This window comes from Mustela nigripes, chromosome 13, assembly GCF_022355385.1.
Source record: "Mustela nigripes isolate SB6536 chromosome 13, MUSNIG.SB6536, whole genome shotgun sequence".
NCBI lineage: Eukaryota > Metazoa > Chordata > Mammalia > Carnivora > Mustelidae > Mustela > Mustela nigripes.
Window position 1 is genome coordinate 107,629,217 of NC_081569.1, and position 14,061 is coordinate 107,643,277.

The 14,061-nt window shown below is 40.4% G+C and overlaps 1 protein-coding gene across 2 annotated transcripts in view; it reads left to right on the forward strand.

Annotated features, from left to right (window-relative positions):
* The window catches only part of SYT16 (synaptotagmin 16), a 101,937-nt gene that overhangs the window by 59,697 nt on the left and 28,179 nt on the right, over nucleotides 1-14,061 (forward strand). For both annotated transcript variants that reach the window (XM_059371299.1, XM_059371300.1), the window contains exon 2: nucleotides 9,596-9,808. In XM_059371299.1, the coding sequence (XP_059227282.1) occupies nucleotides 9,596-9,808 (213 nt within the window). The remainder of the gene's footprint in view (nucleotides 1-9,595; nucleotides 9,809-14,061) is intronic.

Genomic DNA, 14,061 nt, shown 5'->3' on the forward strand with positions numbered 1-14,061 from the left:
GAGAGAGAGAGAGAGAGATCACAAGTAGGCAGAGAGGCAGGCAGAGAGAAAGGGGGAAGCAGGCTCCCTGCTGAACAGAGAGCGCTATGCGGGGCTTGATCCCAGGACCCTGAGACCATGACCTGACCAGAAGGGAGACGCTTAACCAACTGAGCCACCCAGGCGACATGGCTGTGTTTTCTCCTAACAATATGTTAGGCACTAAGGGATAGAGAAGAGAAGAATGAATTAAGACCACATATTCCTTGAATACGTTAGAGGAATCACAGCTACATAAACCCATTTAGAAAATGTAAGTAAGATAGATAACAGAAGGTAAGCTCTACATGGCAGTTAAGAATATGGATGAAACAAGCGACATTATTATACCCAGGGCAACATTTCCAATTCAGTGGTGCTTAGCTTGTTCAGGTGGTTTAATGCTGAAAATTGACGTGATTTTTGTGGTACCCCATGTAATTTTCATGTATGTATTTTCTTCATGAAGCAGGACTCATTTTGTCAGTGGAAAATATGACTAGATAATGTAAACCATGTTACAGTCATAGTCATGAGTATTGCATATCCAAGACAAATCAACTAAGAAAGAAACATAAATAGCTACTTCATTTCTTTGTTACTTTTTTTTTTCATCTGCTCGTGCATGTCAGCTTATGTGATAAGAGGCACCCAAGGGGCAGAAACTTTATGGGAAAAGTCAAACATTTGGAAAAATTGCCATTAACTTTCCTACAAATGGAGAGAAGCTGTTCGTTATCTGATATCAGTGGCATCACTGAGGGCTGCTATTCTTCTATATGTGTACCACCCCTGAATATATGATGTATGAATTGTGTGACTTTTATTGGAATCTGCCTTTTATTTTTCTTCTTAAAAAGCTCTTACTTAGCCAAGTGTACATTTTCAGCCTATTTCTTTCCAGATATCATAATATATTTGGATATATTTACTGTAGATTTGGTACTGAGGAGAGTTTGAGACTGCCTTTTAGAAATTATCTCTGTAGCTTGACAGGGCTGTATTGCAAGATAAAACAATAACTTTGGGAACTGCCTCGAGAATGATTTGCAGCATGGGATGGAAAGATGAGTGAATGCACTTAATAGCTAGAATTTCAAAAACTCACAACACCTGCACATCTCAAGATCTGTTTATTATCTCTCTCAGCCTTGGCTACCCATCCCAGGCCCTTCATTTTAGTATCCATGGCAATGGAATTTGTTTTTTGTCTTCCTAATCAGAACATTTGTAAATCAAAATGTCGATTCACATTTGCTTGTGAAGATTCATTGGAGTGATAGAAAAGTGTTGGGGGTTGGGGAAAAGAAAGCAAGAGCAAACAGTCTGGTTTTATGTTTTCTCTGCATGTGCAGAAATTTAATTATCAGGTCACCACAGTTCTCAGCAGAGTAAATTGTAGTCTTGGCCATTAATTTGTATGTAAATGCAACTATAGCAGGAAAACAACACAACACTTTGGTCCTATCAAGGAATCCCCTTGTTGGAGGCATGCATATTAGAGAGCAGAGCCAAAAAGAGTCAGGAGGTTAACAGTTTAGCACTTGCTCTTCCGCAGGTGAACCCTGTTGCAGTGATGAACCTGAAAGTGATTGTCAAAGCCAAGTGTTCAGGAAACATTTGTAGTTGAGAGAGTCAGATAATGAGAAATGAGGACCTGGTGAGTACAGATACAGGTCTGTTCATAATACTGCCTATTATGGTGCAGCCTTTGTGTGATCTCCATAGCCTGAGCCAATCATCCCACCCCTGATGCTTTCAGGATGCTTCCTCTCTTATCTGGGATGAGCTTGGCCTGGTGGGGAAGAGAAGTGAGTTACTTTCTGTTTTAGCACACAGTTCCATTATTAGTGAATTCCTTTGATCTTATGATTCCTGTGTTCTGTTGGGTTTGTTTCAGTTTTACTTTTAGTCTTAGCTCTCAGGTGGATCTGTCTGGAGTTTTAATGGAATACCTGGGGTCTCTAACTTGGCCAGATTCAAACTCCTGACTCCTGAAATAGGCTGCAGCCAAAATGTCTGCTCAGATTTTTTAGCTCTCTAGCTGTTACTTTTAAGAGTTACTTGGATTCCTCCCCCCACCCCACCCCCAACTCCGTGCATTCATATTCCACATTTCAACCAAGTGTTTGCCAAGTTCATATGCAGACTTTGGAGTTCTTTTTCTGTGGTTTCCTCCTTTCTGGAGTTTCCACCTGTATTTCCAGCTGCCCTGAATTCTGTCCTCTGACACTGTAAGTCAATAAGCCTTTTGTGTCTGCCAGAGTCCTAGATCCCCTATGCTTCTTAGACTTGGTGGAACTCTTAGCAGAAAAGCAATGTAATCATGGAAGTTTCCTTCTTTCAAAACTTGGATCCTCTCCAGATTGTCCCTGCTCTTGCTTACTAGTTGACTTAAAAAAATTTTTTTTCATGAGTTTATGATTGTTATTCATAGGTGAGTTAAAATCACTTATTCTGCTGTTAATGGAACTGGAATCTTCACTATTGTAAGTTTTCCGTACTCTAGTGATCCGTAACTAGTTTTAATAAAAGATTTTCTTTTTGACCCACTCATATATAAATGTTGCAAGTGCCATCATTTTGTGCATATAGGAAATGGAGTTGTCAAAATATCTTGCACAAGGTACAGGGTAGCAAGAGACAGTGTGCACAGTGTGCACCAGGAGGACCTGGTGCTAGTTTTTCCTCTGCCACTAATTAGCTATTTGGCTATAGGCGAATCCTTTAAGTAGCCTCAGACACAGTGTCTGTTCAGTAGAATGAGGGAGTGGGGTTATATCGCTGTTTTTCAAACTTTTAAAAAGTGTCAGGACTCCTATTCTTTTCCCAACAAAATCTTATAAAAATGTAAATAGTATTAGAGCAAAACAGCCCTACCTCTGCAGGCTGCATGGCCCAACCTGCCTCATGCAACCACCCATATGTCCAAAGGCCTTGAAGCTCCTTTTAGAACCCTAGACTTTTCACAAAACATAGTCTGAAAAATACCCCTAACGCTGGATAATAAATAAAAATCTTTTCCTCTCCTGCCTGAATCCAATAATGGCTGGATCGTGCTTCTAGAAACACGGTCACTTTCTTAGGATCTGAAATGGGCAGTTGTCTCTTCTGACCTCCCTTCTCCTTTTTCACTATAACCAACTTACTGTTGTTAGCCAGCCACCCTGGGCAGACGTTTACTGTGGGTATTTGAGAAATCTAGTATATAAGGGATTTCCTGCAACTGTAGCTAAAAGTAGCACCCAGGTACCACACCACTGAGCACAACCGGCCCCGACCTGTCTCCTCTTCCCATGCATAAGATGTGAGCAGCACCTCCTTCCACCTAATTGCTCCTGTGTGGGTGGGAACAAATTAATAAGCTCAGAGCTTCACTGATCATTTATAAATTCTAACTCCATCTGTGAAATAGCAGCAGACAGGCTTAAGAAATCCTCCCCTTGTATCACCAGTTGGTGGTTTTGTTGCCTTAAAAGAAACAAGAAAATGAGCAGGTGTTGGGTACTGCCTACAGCCAGACAGCATTGCCAACTCTGACAGAGCACCCCACCTCCAGGCTTGGGAAAAAGGATAGTGAGGTAAAGAAGGTACCAATTCACATTGCCGGCTTACCTCCTCCTCGCCCAGCCCTTGTTTCTTCCACCTTTCCCCTGCAACAACCCTATGATGAGTTTTCAAGTAGACCCTGCAAGAACAGGCACATTATTTCCATTGCATATAAGTGCAAGGCTTCATAAAAGGGCTTCCAAAAGGGCACTGCCATGATAGGAGACAATAATGATATTAATAATAATAATAATAATAGCAACATTTTTTGAGCATGTCATATACCAGGCATGGGCTAAGTGGTTTATTTCATTTATTTAAAAAAAAATTTTTTTTAAGATTTTATTTATTTATTTGACAGAGAGAGATCATAAGTAGGCAGAGAGGCAGGCAGAGAGAGAGGAGGAAGCAGGCTCCCTGCTGAGCAGGGAGCCGGATGCAGGGCTCCATCCCAGGACCCTGAGATCATGACCTGAGCCAAAGGCAGAGGCTTTAACCCACTGAGCCACCCAGGTGCCCCTCATTTATTTTTTTTTAAAGATTTCATTTATTTATTTGACAGAGAGCACAAGCAGGGAGAGTGGCAGAGGGAGAGGGAGAAGCAAGCTCAGTCCCAGGTCCTTGGGATCATGACTCAAGCCGAAGGTAGATGCTTAACCAACTGAGCCACCCAGGTGCATTTTATTTCATTTATTTGTCTCAACAATATTAAGAAGTAAGGAGTCTCAAAATAAGGACACCAGAATTCAGAGAGAGTAAGGAACTCATTTGGGTCTCAAACTAGCAAATGGAAGATCTCAAATTCAGAGCTAGGCTGCTGGGCTCCAGATTCCACACTCTTAACCGCTCTAGTCTTGACCGACGTACTTGACAGGCTGTTTCTGTGGCTTTGGGGCCCCACCTTCTTTACTTAAATGTGTGACATAAGGATAGATAGCATTGCTCTGCCCCTTCCTACTTGAACTAGGAAAAAAAAAAAATCATTACAAATTAGAGGGAGGAACATTCTGACTCCATTGTAGCAGGGATTCAAGTTCTGATGGGTCTCCAGTCAGCGCTCTCCACCTTTCCAAGATATGATCTTCTTGCCAGTTCAAGAAGCCCGAGGTACCCCCTCTACAGTGTGCGAACAAAGGGATGAAGCTGGGTGGCCAAGCATCAGAAGGTTTGCAGAAGAGTCTGCCTTCTCTTTGGTGGTTGATATTTGGGTTCTATCAATGATCCCTCTGTATTCTGTGTCTGAGTGAAATGAACAATCTCAACTTAAAGATGTATCCATGTCCATGGTAATTGTACAATTTTCCCCCTATTATTTTAGCAAGCTAATTGGATGAAGGGGTGAAGACCTGAATACAAATTCCCACTGTGTTATTTCCCAGGTACTTAGCTTGAAAGGGGTTTAAACTTGGTATTTATATGATGTTTCAGAAAGTACTATCTTATCTCTGAAAGAAGTGTCACAACTGAGATGAGGCTTTGTGATTTTCAAAAATTTAAGTTGAATGAAATCCAGGTCAGCTATTTAGTTGTTGACATAGACTTATTACAAGGCAAGTAGCAGGAATCTTTTTTTTTTTTTTAAAGATTTTATTTATTTATTTGACAGAGAGAGAGATCACAAGTAGGCAGAGAGGCAGGCAGAGAGAGAGGAAGGGAAGCAGGCTCACTGCCAAGCAGAGAGCCCGACTCAGGGCTCAATCCCAGGACCCTGGAACCATGACCCGAGCTGAAGGCAGAGGCTTTAACCCACTGAGTCACCCAGGCACCCCACAGGAATCTTTTAAAAAGATGTTTATAGTGGGGCGCCTGGGTGGCTCAGTGGGTTAAGCTGCTGCCTTCGGCTCAGGTCCTGATCTCAGGGTCCTGGGATCGAGTCCCGCATCGGGCTCTCTGCTCAGCGGAGAGCCTGCTTCCCTCTGTCTCTCTCTGCCTGCCTCTCCATCTACTTGTGATTTCTCTCTGTCAAATAAATAAATAAATAAATAAAATCTTTAAAAAAAAAGATGTTTATAGTGATTCCTGAGTGCCTTAGTTAAGTGTCTGCCTTTGGGGATGACCCCGGATCTGAGGATGGAGTACCATGTTAGGATCCTTGCTCAGCAGGGAAACTGCTTCTCCCTCTCCCTCTGCCTTCTGCTCCCCCTGCTTGTGCTCTCTCTTTCTCTGTATTAAATAAATAAAAAAAAGTCTAAAAAAATGCTTATAAAAATTCTTTCCAGCTCAAACTATGTGATTTTGTATTCTTAGTGATAAAACAGAGTTGTGTAGATTTTGACCAGGATTTAAGAATGATTTTTTTTTTTTTTTGCCTTGAGGCAGCAGATGGTTGAGGGAGCATTATGTTCATTTACACTGACTTTGGAGCAATACAGCTTGGGTTTGAATCTTGGTTCCACTACTACTAACTGTTAGGACCATGGCAAATTACTAACCTCACTTTGTCTCAGTTTTCCAATCCACAAAATGGGTTTATGTTATTGTAAAGAGTAAATAAGTTAAAATAGGTGAAGTTCTAGAATAGTGCCTGCACATGGTACGTGCTGGATATGCAATTGCTTTTATCATTGTAATAGTGCCACTAGTGAGTTATGTTGCTGCTGAGTGGTTTTTAGGGAGGGATGGCAAGTTTCATTTTTAAATGGAGAATTCCCTGAAGTCCTTGGGGAGTGAGGCTTAGAATAGGACGTGCCGTTTTTATTTATAATCCCATGAGGGGTGATAGGCCAGTTATACCGCAGCCTGCTGTATGTATTCACTCATTCCCACATGGGCTGACTGCTGGTCTCCTCTCACAAAGGAAGCAGCCTCCTGGAAGATTTCAGGGTGGAAGTGGCAGAGTACCCTCACCTCACTCTGAAAAGTAAACTAGATATGGCTCTAGTGTCCTCACCCGGTAGTGTTTGATGATATGCTCATGGGCTAAAAACACAGGTTCAGTGTCAAGTCCCGTTTTGTTACTTTGCTAAAGTTGTTGCTGAGGGCAATCTACTTTACTTTCTGTGCCTCTGTTTTCCATCTCTGTGATGGGACTAATAATGATCCTTACTGCATGGTGTTGCTGTGAGGATTAAATGAGATAATATATGCAAAGTCCCAAGAAGGTATCTGGAATGTTTAGTGAAATGGAAATCTTTCTTCTGTGGATGATCTGTGACTCACTGGGGGAAAACAAACAAACAAAACAAAAACAAAAACAAAAAAACCAAAACAACAACAACAACAACAACAACCCACCTCTCAGGGATCCTATAATGGTAAATTAATGAATTCTAAAAAATTAGTGAATTCCAACTATTGATATTATAGATTAGAAAATATGCAGTCACTCAATTTGAGATTGATAACTATGACTAACTTACATTTTAAAATCTGACCTAGTAATATAAATGGAATGGAATCCTACACTTAGAATTCCAATGAATGCTTCATCCCCCATGCTTATATCCCCCTAATTCCTTTTCAGGTGCTCAGCTGGTCCTGTGCTCTAATGGTGAAGGGAGTTTAATTTTGCTCCATTGGTCCCTGGATCTCTCCCTTATGTGATGGTCTGTCTTACAACAGGTGCTTTGCACGGCATATTGAGACAAGGGGAGACAGCCAGCCTCTTGTGATGGTTTTCTGTTGGGGTGGTTTTTTAGGATTAGTGGGATATCTCATGTCTTCTGACAATTGGCTTTTCAGGTCTTACTGGTACTGGTCACAGCCACCACAACTGAGTGAGCTGACAGTGATGTACTCTTGTATTCTTAAATCAGCTGCTCCATAAAAGAGAAAAACAGATCCAGTATTGACATTTATTGGGTAGGAAGTTTGGAGTCAGAAAACTTAGATCTAGAGAAGACCTGGGAAATGATCCAGACATTAGAAATGATCCGGACAGGTTAAGAGATTTGACCGCAGGGGCTGAGCTAGTTGATGTGAGCATTCAGAATTCAGAAGGGTTCTTTCTAGTGCCTCTCTTCGGCTCTTCAGAATAATAATTAGAAACATGACCTCTCCAGACAGCAACCTTGATTCAAAAGTCAATTCTAACCTTTATTGGGAGTATGATCTTCAAACAGTTGTAGACTTTTCTTTTGATTTTCTCACTTGGAAAATGAGAACAATAATGGGTGTTTAATGTGGTTTAAATGAGATAATATGTGTAAGGCACTTAGGACAGTTTCTGGCACATAAAAAAGCAAAAAGTATTTATTATTATTACTAATATTCTAAACAAACTCAGGAATATCAACTCTTAAATAAGACAGGAAATAGATATTTTGACCTGGCTGGTATTTAACATATTTTCTCTCACTTTAAAAATGTATTTATAATTTCTTCTTAGCTTCTGGCTCAGTAGTAATCTTCAGGACCCATCTATGAATTAATAACCATATTCTTCCCGTGAATTATGTATGACTTTTGGATGGGAGGAGCAAATTAAAAAAAAAATAATAATTTCCCACTGGAGCTCCAGGGTAGCTCAGTCAGTTAAGTGTCTGACTCTTGACTCTAGCTCAGATCTCAGGGTTGTGAGATTGAGCTCTGTGTCTGCCTCCATGCTGGGTGTTGAGCCTGCTTAAGATTCTCTCTCTCTCTTGCTCTCTCCCATCCCTCCCTATGCTCTCTTGCTCACTCACTCTGAAAAAAAAAAAAAAATCCCCATTATTTATCATTTCCAGTTTACTTTCAGCAAATATTTACAGAGTAGCCTGCCGTGTGCCTGACATGGAGATAGGGCCTGGAGGGAAGCGAAGGTGGGTGGTCCACTGTGTCACTTACTCTCCTGTTATGTACAGATAGGGTGGAACGGTTGGAAATTAAATAGGTGAATCTGTCACAAAGTTGGAGGGAACATTGATAGGGCAGGGCTGAGAGCTATTTTACTGCTCATAGGAAGAGCAGTGAACCTGATTTAAGGGGTCAGTGAAAGGCTGTCTCTAGAAGTGATATCTATACTGAGTCCTCATGATGAACCAGATTCTTGACTAGTCTAGACAGGTGTTGGGGCAAAGGGAAAACATTCCAGGCACAGGGAACCCTGGGTGAGTGTGTGTTAGTATAGAGGATGGGCGGCGCTCAGGTTTGGGAGAAAACACTGGATCTTCACCAATTTCTTCAAGATTTAACAAGCTTTTGTTAAGCACTTACTATGAAATGGACATTGTTTTACATAATGGAGAGACATCAGATAACAAAACTGGTGATGTCTGTATTTTCATGGAAGTCATGGGGGAGAAGAGAGGAATAGGAATATTTTGAAGAAAATTGCTTAAGGTAGGACAATGAAGAAGAGTTTAGGATGAAGTGACCATGGAGCTGACACTTCAGTGGTGAGAGGAGCCAGCCAGGAAAACACCAGGGGCTGGAGGGTTCTAGGCAGAAGAAACAAAGGCAAAGAACTCAAAGGGAAGAACCATCTTGGCTTGTTGGAGAAACTGAAAGTGCCAGTGAGCTGATATGAGGAAAGTAGTACAAATAATTGAAAGGGTGTTTGGTTTGGGTTGTTGGTGCTGGCAAAGGCATTAGAACATTATAATATAAACTAGTTCTGTTTTGTTTAAATTACATATACTACTGTGGGTGTTTCTTCAAAACTAGGACACTTTTGGAAGTTCTCAGTTGCAAGTATGCCTTCTCTGGGATAGGGCTTAACTCTTTGTGTTTTAATAGCAGAGATGAGACTAAGAGCATATTTTCTGTCATCATTGTCAAATGCCCTGTTCCCAGTAATAAGCACATGTCCCTAACACAACAAATCAGTAGGGCTGCCCTTCTCAACTAAAGGTCTTATTATGTCAGGAGTGTCCTGATGGTTCCTCCCGAGTTCCAGCTATGTATTTCTACTTGCCTACATAAGCTTTCCTTTCCTGTTTTATTCCTTTGGACTCAAATTTGTGTTTCAAAAAATGCTTTAAAATCTTTCTGTCTGGGTTGGGCCTGCTTTATCCAGACTAATCATTCATGTTCTTCTATTTCTCCGGGTTATCAATCTCTGTATTCTTGCGAGCCCGACATGAGACTCATGGCTCTTGTTTGCTCCCAGTTAACAGCTTTGGCGATGATGAAGAGCCATGCACATCTTCTGACAGTGATGAAGAGGTGATCAAACAATTTGAGATTTCTGTGTCCCGGTCCCAGAGTTTCCATTCAGAAGCATCTGAGAAAGGAAAGCAGGTGGGATTGGAGCAGAAATCAAAACTCAGCCACCTGCTCTCTACCCATGAGGAGGAGAACACAGAAGTATCTGCCTGTGAAGGTATTCTTTGCATGAAACCCTTTCTTTATCTAGAGCAGGGATGGACAATGGTAAGAACACCTTTGAGTCAATCATTATACTTGTATCTGAGAGCCCAGAGAGGAAAAGAAAATGGGGCAAGACCTAGAGGCTGAAACAGGGTAAAGGGTCTTTTCAAACCTAACAGAGGGGGTGTCATATAGGGAGCTGGGAGAGGGAAGGGAAAAGAAGTACCAAAATCTTGACCCCTGATTTGGGAGACCCCCTCCTTCCTTAGAGCTTATCATTTTGTATATTTTGAACACTAATGGCTAGAATTAGCATGCTACTTATTAAGCTTTATAAAATCTTAATGTCCTCTGATAAATATAAACATTTCACATAGCTGTTTGCTGACATTGAGATTCTGCGCCTTTTCTCTCACTTGGAATCAGAGTCTATTTTCTATCTATCTGTATAACCTCAGACAATTTTTGAAATCTTTCTTTTAATAGTTCATATTATTAAAGCCACAGGTGTTTTCCCTTTCAAATAAAAACATGTATTACAGTAATATTGAATAACCCTTTTCAAACAGCACATACCTTGAACATCTGCTCTCATTCCCTGTAGTTTCTGGCCACCCCCACCCCTATCCCCATCCTCTGCCCCACAGGAGAATTGCTTGCTGAGCAAGAGCAAGGTCTTCTGCCATTTTCCAGCATCTTCAGACTGAATGCCTTCCCCAGTGGTACAGTACTCTGAGGTAGAGTAAACCTAGCTTGTGGCTCATTATGGTAGGTAGGTCTTGTTAAGAGTCCTCCCTCCACATCACTCACACAAAATAACCTGGAAAAATAACAGTAAGTTATTTCTTAGTGCTTTCCCCAGTGAAGGTCAGGCATCTCTCTGGCTTTTTTATGCCTGGAACCCTGCCTGGTAAGCACAGGATATTGAAACGGGGAAGAGTCCGTGAATCATATTAGGTAGAAAGCTAGAAGAAATGTCACACTGCCCGCTTTCGTGACCTGGTCTAAATGACCTGAGCTCTCTAGTATTTTTCTTCTTTCCCTTGGATACATGGCAGGTCAAACCAAGAGGGGCATAGTTGTCATCTTCCATAGTTTCCATTATGGAACTATTCTTCCATAGTTGTAGTCTTTCCCTTTTTTTGCAACACTTAGCAATAGATAGAGAAAAAGGAGAGTCCAAGATTGAGAGAAGATAACAGAGAAGAAATGTCTGGCTTGACAAGGTGAATGAGGCAGTCCAAAAAAGAATAAAATAAAAATTTAAAGAAAGAGGATATCCAGAGAGAACCTTATTTATTTGTCAGCAGAAACATAACAATTTGCTCTCTGTCATGTAATTATACTTATTGATACAGGCCAACATAGCATATTTTATTGCTGTTCCTATTAACCCAAGGTAAATGACCACCATATTGTATCAGTAGCTACTGACCTCTGCCATTCCCTCATCACTCTCCTGTTTTTTCTTTCACTGGTGTTCCATGATAGTGTTCCTCCCTCTCCACTGCAAGGGCAAATGATTGCTAATGAAAGTTAATGGCGGTTGATTCCCCAGGAGCAGTTCCGTGCATTCTAAAGCTAATGGCCCCATTTCCCCAAAGCCCAAATGTCTAGTTTCTGATTTATACAAATGGCCCATGTTCTGAGAGTTCTGACAACAATTCTAACCTTCACCTCTTCTGGAATTAGCAATAACTTTATTCATAACTGGCGATTCTGAAAAACTTGACAGAGAGTGACAGGAAAGATCACATTTCTTTCTCTATTGGAGGGGGAAAAAGCACACTGCACTGGATAAATTACCTATAGATTCTGAAGAAAATCAGCAGGATTTTCATAGGAGAGGATAACTGTGTGCTAAATTTTAGGTTATCAAATGCCATGAAAATGTTAATATCATTTTTATGGCATGATATTTTTTTTTCTGTGTCATTTCTTTTTGTTCATCTTTAGGTTTATGAATTTGTTTTCAGCAGTAAAGAATAAGGAAGAGATTAAGCATGCATCCCAGAGAGGAATTGTGAGGGTTTTTTTGCCGGCCCTCCATCTACTTAATCTTTTTTTCCCACTCTACCTTAAATATGATTTTCTAAGAAAAAATTTTAATTGTAGACAATTCTTCCACTTTCAAAATGCTTTCAAAATGTTGGAACAGTGAAAGTAAAGGTCCAAATCCAAGTAAAATCTGAACCATGAGTGAGTTATTGGTGGGTTATCTCATGTTTCATCAAGTGGGATCCTTCACTCTAGATGGAGTGGAGTTATTAGAACCAAGCAAACTCTATCTTCATATCCCTGGCCAGTTCTCTTGTCGCCTTTGTCTGATGTAGCATAGCTGTGCATTAACTGTCTCTGCTTCCCCAGGAATGCCAAAGAGGGTTTGTGTTAAGTGATCCAGATTAGAGGCTGCATATCAGGTCTTTAGGTCTGAAAAGTGGGCTGGAGAAGAGTAGTCCACTTATCAGGGCATTTATTTGTTTGTTTGTTTGTTTGTTTGTTTAATTGGTTTTGAACAGAGCCTTATTTTTGCTTATGAAATCTGTAGTTCTTAGGATGTTTCACAAAAACTAGACATTGCAATCCTGATATCATTGGAAACAGTTCAACTATCCCTGGAATCTGTGCTCAGTTTTGTTTGGAATGGGTTATCAGTTAGGATTTTATATATATTAAGGTGACATTGAGGTGCCTGGCTGGCTCAGTTGATAGAGCATTCAACTCCTGATCTTGGGGTCATGAGTTTGAACCCCAAGTAAACTTCTTTGTGTCCAGGGATGCCTCAAGTTTCCTCTTAAGGCTTTCAGTGGACTAATTATATAGAATAATCTCCTTTACTTGAAGTCAAATGCATAAGGGCCTTAGTCACATCTACAAAATACTTCACAGTGTTTCCTCAATTAGTGTTTGATTGATTAATTGAGGCTTATAGCTTGGCCAAGCTGACACATAAAACCAACCATTGTAGATGGTGGGCAAAAGTATTTGTATGTGGGTGGTAGTGGGAGAAGTGTTTGGGAGTGTAAAATAAAGTAACCGGATAATAGCGTTATACCATGTCAAAGTGGGATATGGACTAAAAAGTGCTAAAATCTTTCTGTTAAAATAAATATGGTTTGTATGACATAACTATGGCCTATAATTTCTAAGAAGCTAGGATACATTACTCTGACAACAGGCAATTACTTTTCTGTATGTGTTTAAGGTGACACGATCTTCTTTAACTTATAGGACGGGAAGATTGCCTTATGTAATGGTGAATCCCCTTTCTTTTCCTCTGCCTCGTGACTTATACCCCAGCTTTGCTTTTCTAATTCATTCCTTGCTTGTCTGTCAAGGAAAATGGTTTGTTACATTAATATAGTTCTTATGTTTTTCAGTTATGAATAGCTTTTCAAGGCTTAATGTAGCTTTTGAAAATTCCTTTATTACTGATCTAGGTATTATCACCGTAGGAGTTAAAGTCATGAGACAATTTTATGGGGGTAATTTCTTGGCAAAGTTAGATTTTGTGCTGAAATCCTGCTGGGTGCTGCACACGTTGATGGATGACCCACTGTTTAATAGGACATTTTAGTGTTCATGGATATGAGGAATGGATGTGCTAATTAGAGCCTTAGAAGAAAATTCTGCTTTATGTTGTAGGGTTTTGCATATGGAATATCCCTTGTTCTATCATTTTCTGTGGCCTTTTTAAAGTATGTTTGCCAAATAACTGAATGTGTGAATGTAAAAATGTCATGGTGTCCTATGAAAGTGTTTCCAAGGGGCCTGAACTGGATTATTAAGAATTACAAGGCAGTAAGGGGAACTTCTCAGTGGTTTGCCATGGTTTTGGAAAAATCCCAAATTAGGAGTCTGAAGTTGTGCTCTGAGTACCAATCTGCCTAAATATGTTTTTGTATAGTCTGCATAGGGTAATAATGTATTTTTTAAGATTGCGTGTTTACTGCAGGTAGGTAATAAACTGCTGGTAAACCACTGTCGCCACTACTCTGTATAGATGCACACCTGGCTGCTTCAGAAATTTGTTAACCTGCCTAGCCTTGAAAGTTATGGGGAGAGTTTCATGAAACCCATTGGTGGATAAAGACTAGGAAGCATAGATATGTGGCCAAGGAGCTTCTATTTTGGCTGAGGCTTTAAGACCAACAGTAGAAACACTTGCTACCATACAGTATAAATAAGAGCTGAATTCATGATCTATACTTTGTCATCCCACTCACTCATCCTGTCTGTATCTCTAATTTCTCTTATCCTGGAGAT